At 37.8% G+C, this 4,368-nt stretch overlaps 1 protein-coding gene across 1 annotated transcript; it reads left to right on the top strand.

Annotated features, from left to right (window-relative positions):
• The first annotated feature begins 1,501 nt into the window (after positions 1-1,501).
• Positions 1,502-3,970, top strand: rps16 (ribosomal protein S16). Its single transcript, XM_063906025.1, has 6 exons — positions 1,502-1,612; positions 1,703-1,754; positions 2,357-2,458; positions 2,873-2,969; positions 3,083-3,130; positions 3,783-3,970. Exons 2-6 carry the CDS (start codon positions 1,707-1,709, stop codon positions 3,926-3,928), a joined length of 441 nt encoding a protein of 146 aa, XP_063762095.1. The 5' UTR covers positions 1,502-1,612; positions 1,703-1,706; the 3' UTR covers positions 3,929-3,970.
• The last annotated feature ends 398 nt before the right edge of the window (positions 3,971-4,368 follow it).

Raw genomic sequence — 4,368 nt, 5'->3', positions numbered from 1 at the left:
AAATGGGGAAGGATTGATGCCAGTTTCCTCCTACGTATAATCAAACATTGTGGTCAGATCAAAGACTGTCTCTTGTGTACAACTAGAGTTGGTTATTTAACTTCCAGAAACCTCACCACTTCCTTTTTCCCATGTCCTTATATTCCCATACCCCGGCCCTACACTCCTCATCCCAAAACTGCGCTGAACCACTTGACCTCTGTGGTTTGATTCAAAATAAAGCTAAAAATAAGGTTTAATGAAACAAAGTGGGGGAGTTTGTTTTTCATACTTAAACTAGTGGCAATATTGTTCTGCACAGATTTTTTTCCACACAGCATCTAGGTTGATGAGATATCACACTAAAAATAATCTGGCTAATTTCACCAACACTAGAGGGTGGTGTTGTGTAGGAATTTAGAAAAAAGGTATGAGAAGGACACATATTAACCAGGCCACTGGGACTACACATCACAGTTTATGGGGGGCTATTTAGCCACTTGCTGGAATCTAATTATAAAAGAAAATCCACATGATTCATGTATGTCTTTATTACTTGCTACATATAGCTGGGATTTTTCTCCCCCAGATCATGTTAAATAAACCCATTATTATGGTATCACGCTTCTCAACATGCTTTTTGGCGTGGGTGCAGCTTATTCCAATTTCTGGCAGCATCCATGTAAAGAGACTAAGATATATATATTTTTAAAAATCTTTGTATCATGAGCCTTTCCTTAAAGTTGGCAGCAGAACAGTGCTGCGGTTTTGTTGTTTAGACAACTACTTACCCTACTTTGAACATGTAATTTATCTTCCATTGTAGTGAATATATTTCTGTTTTTATACACCATTTAAACAGTAGATAGCATTAGAGTACAAAGTGATATCTTTAACATGCCATTTTTCTACAATTCCTTTATGAGATCAGGTTTTATGAATTGTTTTGACATCTGTTTACTCTTTGGGCATCATAATAAAATAGGCTCCAAAGAAGAGTCCCAAGGCCAAGATTTAAACAATGGAGATATAAAATAATGGTTTATAAACAGCATTTATTAAAAATATTTTAAGGTGCAAATTGGAGTCTATTAAGCTTATTTTTTCCTTACCTTTGTTAGTGTGACCCTTTCTCTCTTTTTTACAATTTTCTTTATTTTGTGGCAACTAGTGATCTAGATGTGTCTGAAACAGAAATGGTGACAGAGCAGAATTGTTTTAAGTAATAATAATTCTGTTTACTGTCAGTATACACGTCAATACCTCACCACATCCAAAACCTTTCATTTAACTTGTACCAATCAAGTACAGAATTTGTCATTTTGGCAGTTTGGAAATACAATTTAATATTAATTTAAATTACTTAGTATTAAAAGAAAACTAAAAAGTTCGCAATACAACACCGTAGTGTATTGTCTTCATTTGTATTTGTTACATTTTCATTGCTTATATCGAAACAGATAATTATTTCAATAACTGTAAAGTTTATGAAAACAAAATAAAATGGATGTAGAGCAAGAGGAACTGTCGCAAAACCTAGCATAAAGCACGACTGATGTGTCGTGCAATAGCCCCTGATCTTCGGCTCGAGAAACCCCATCGGTCTCTCCGTACGGCACCCTAGCTGAAGTCGGTATGTTCTTCACTCCGATCCTCTGAAATAGTCAAAATTACACATATTATCTGTGTTTTAATGTAACTGTTGTCCCCCTGTGTGTTTCAGAAACATGCCAGCTAAAGGTCCTTTGCAATCTGTCCAGGTCTTTGGACGTAAAGTAAGTAAAATATAGAATTATTGAACATGTGGTGTTGTGGCTACCCTGTCTTGCTAGCACGCATTAGCTAAAGTAGCTAACAAAATGTGGCGATGTGTCATAGTTTTACACCGGTGTACACGAGCTGTTTTACTGCGAAGTATGACCACTGTAGCTAATGACCTCCTAAATTTTAAGTTTGAAGCCCCTTACGTTGGTACTTGATACTAAATCACGTGTAAAAGTGTATCTAGGTTAGCTTGCGTTATGTATTGCTGTGCATCCGATCTTGTGTAGCTAGCTGGGTAGCCTGGATGCTATCAATCGATGGGCTTCTCATACTTTACACAATATGACAACGTTAACGGGGACCCATTTCTCTTTGTACAAACTAACGCACTAACTTTTGGGAAGCTAACCTAATTGTGAAGATTCAAGATCCAAATTCAAGAAATGTCCCGATGAGTTACGAACTAATAACATGTTTGAAGCACAGACGCAAATGCTGCTGTTCGTTTAACCCCACGAGTGATATAATACATTTAAATGTATGAGCAATTCAATAATCTTACAATAGATTTTGGTGGTACATGATGATGATATTTCTGCCTTTTTTTTTTTAGAAAACCGCCACTGCAGTTGCTCACTGCAAGAGGGGGAATGGCCTTATCAAAGTGAACGGCAGACCCCTGGATATGGTGGAGCCAGCCACTCTCCAGTACAAGGTGAGTCCCAGTGAGAAATGGGTTACTCTCAGGTCCACAGGTGGCTGATGGAGATAAGAGCCTTACCATCTGCAATCTTATGGTCCATGACATTGAGGATGAGCATGTCTGCATGACATTGGAAACAGATGTAGCATGTACTCAACACTGCTTTTCAAAACGATGCAATACATATCGCCGTTTTTGACCTAGCATCTGAATAATTATAAAAAAGTCATTATTGAAAGGGACTTTTAGAGCATTTGGAATAAATCTTTGTATGCAGCAGTTATGTAAAAGCTTGTGATTTAGGTGTTTTCTCTAAGATGGCAATATTGCACTGTCAGTATTCTATTTAACGCCTTCAAATGTCACCATGTTTGTTTCCATTTTATTCTTGAAAATATGTATTTTGACATTTTATGCTCATTTTAGCTTCTTGAGCCAGTGCTGTTGCTCGGCAAGGAGCGTTTCGCTGGAGTTGACATCAGAGTCCGAGTGAAGGGTGGTGGACATGTTGCACAGATCTATGGTAAGCAAAACATTCTTTTCTCAATGACGCATGCTTCATATTCATCTATCGGCAGTTAGCTGCCTACCGATTCTTCCCCCCCCCTTACATTACTGGTTCTTTTTGTCTTGCAGCAATCCGTCAGGCCATCTCCAAGTCTCTGGTTGCCTACTATCAGAAATGTGAGTATTACATCCTAATCAGTGTGCAGCACAAACATTGCTCATGCTTTTGATCAAATGCCTGCCATACATATTCAACCAAACTAAAGATACTTTTGAAGTGTCTTTCATAAAGTGATCTATTTTGGAAGTAAATGTTGCATTTTAGGACAAAGGATAATATTTGTAAAGGATATAGGTGAATTGATATAAGTATGTCCTGCTCACTGATGATAACATTGAACACGGACAATAACTGAGACTACAGACCTGAGGATGTCTTAGATAGCAGATCAATTGTCAAATCACACATAGCTACAACCTGGCACCAGCTGTCACAGAAATCAACATATTTCCAAAGTTTAAGCATCAGAAAACAAACTCTATCCTGAATTATGTTTAATTCTGCTGTGTGATAATTTGTTGATGGTCAACAACGGTCCTGTGATACTGATTGGCTTGTTGTAAAAACCTAGTAACATAACAAAGGCCAGAGGATTATTGTTGGACAGGATTATTGTTTTCTTTATAATTTCATCAGTCCAAACGACTAAACATCAGTTCAGTCAGTGTTTATAGCGTAACGAGTACACTTTTTCTCTACAAAGACTCAGAATGTAGGAATACTTTCATGAATGGAACTTGAAAAATAATGCGTGTTTTCCATCTGCAGATGTCGATGAGGCCTCCAAGAAAGAGATCAAGGACATCCTGATCCAGTACGACAGGACCCTGCTGGTTGCTGATCCTCGTCGCTGCGAGTCCAAGAAGTTCGGTGGACCTGGAGCTCGTGCCCGCTACCAGAAGTCTTACCGTTAATCCCCCTGTACATTTTCTTAATAAATTGGAGGAACAAAGAAATGAATTGGCATTGTTTTATTCATAACACTATACAGGTAGCCTGCTTTAAACCTCCTAGTTGTTCAGGATAGTTTGTCGCAGAGAATTTCTCTGGATTGGTATTTTATGGGCTGAGTTTTTTTTATTTACAGCAAAGCCTTTATGTTACTAGCTCTGCGGATTGGACTGAGGGAGAGGACAAGAAAAAAGGTGACATACAGGAGATTGTTGATGTTGCTAAAGATGGTCTAACAAAATAGTCGCGTCAGCGAATGTCTAAATACTATATTTACTCCTGAATATAAATTATCGTTCCTATACTTTGCAGAGCAGATGTTTGGGGAAAAACTTCATCTTAGCATGTGTCCTAATAAAACACGAGTTTTGAGATAACTGTATTTTAGGCAGTAGTTGTATAT

The sequence above is a fragment of the Eleginops maclovinus genome, chromosome 17 (genome assembly GCF_036324505.1).
Source record: "Eleginops maclovinus isolate JMC-PN-2008 ecotype Puerto Natales chromosome 17, JC_Emac_rtc_rv5, whole genome shotgun sequence".
Taxonomy (NCBI): Eukaryota; Metazoa; Chordata; class Actinopteri; order Perciformes; family Eleginopidae; genus Eleginops; species Eleginops maclovinus.
Note: the sequence above shows the minus strand (reverse complement) of the source record. Positions and strands in the feature narration are given on the sequence as shown.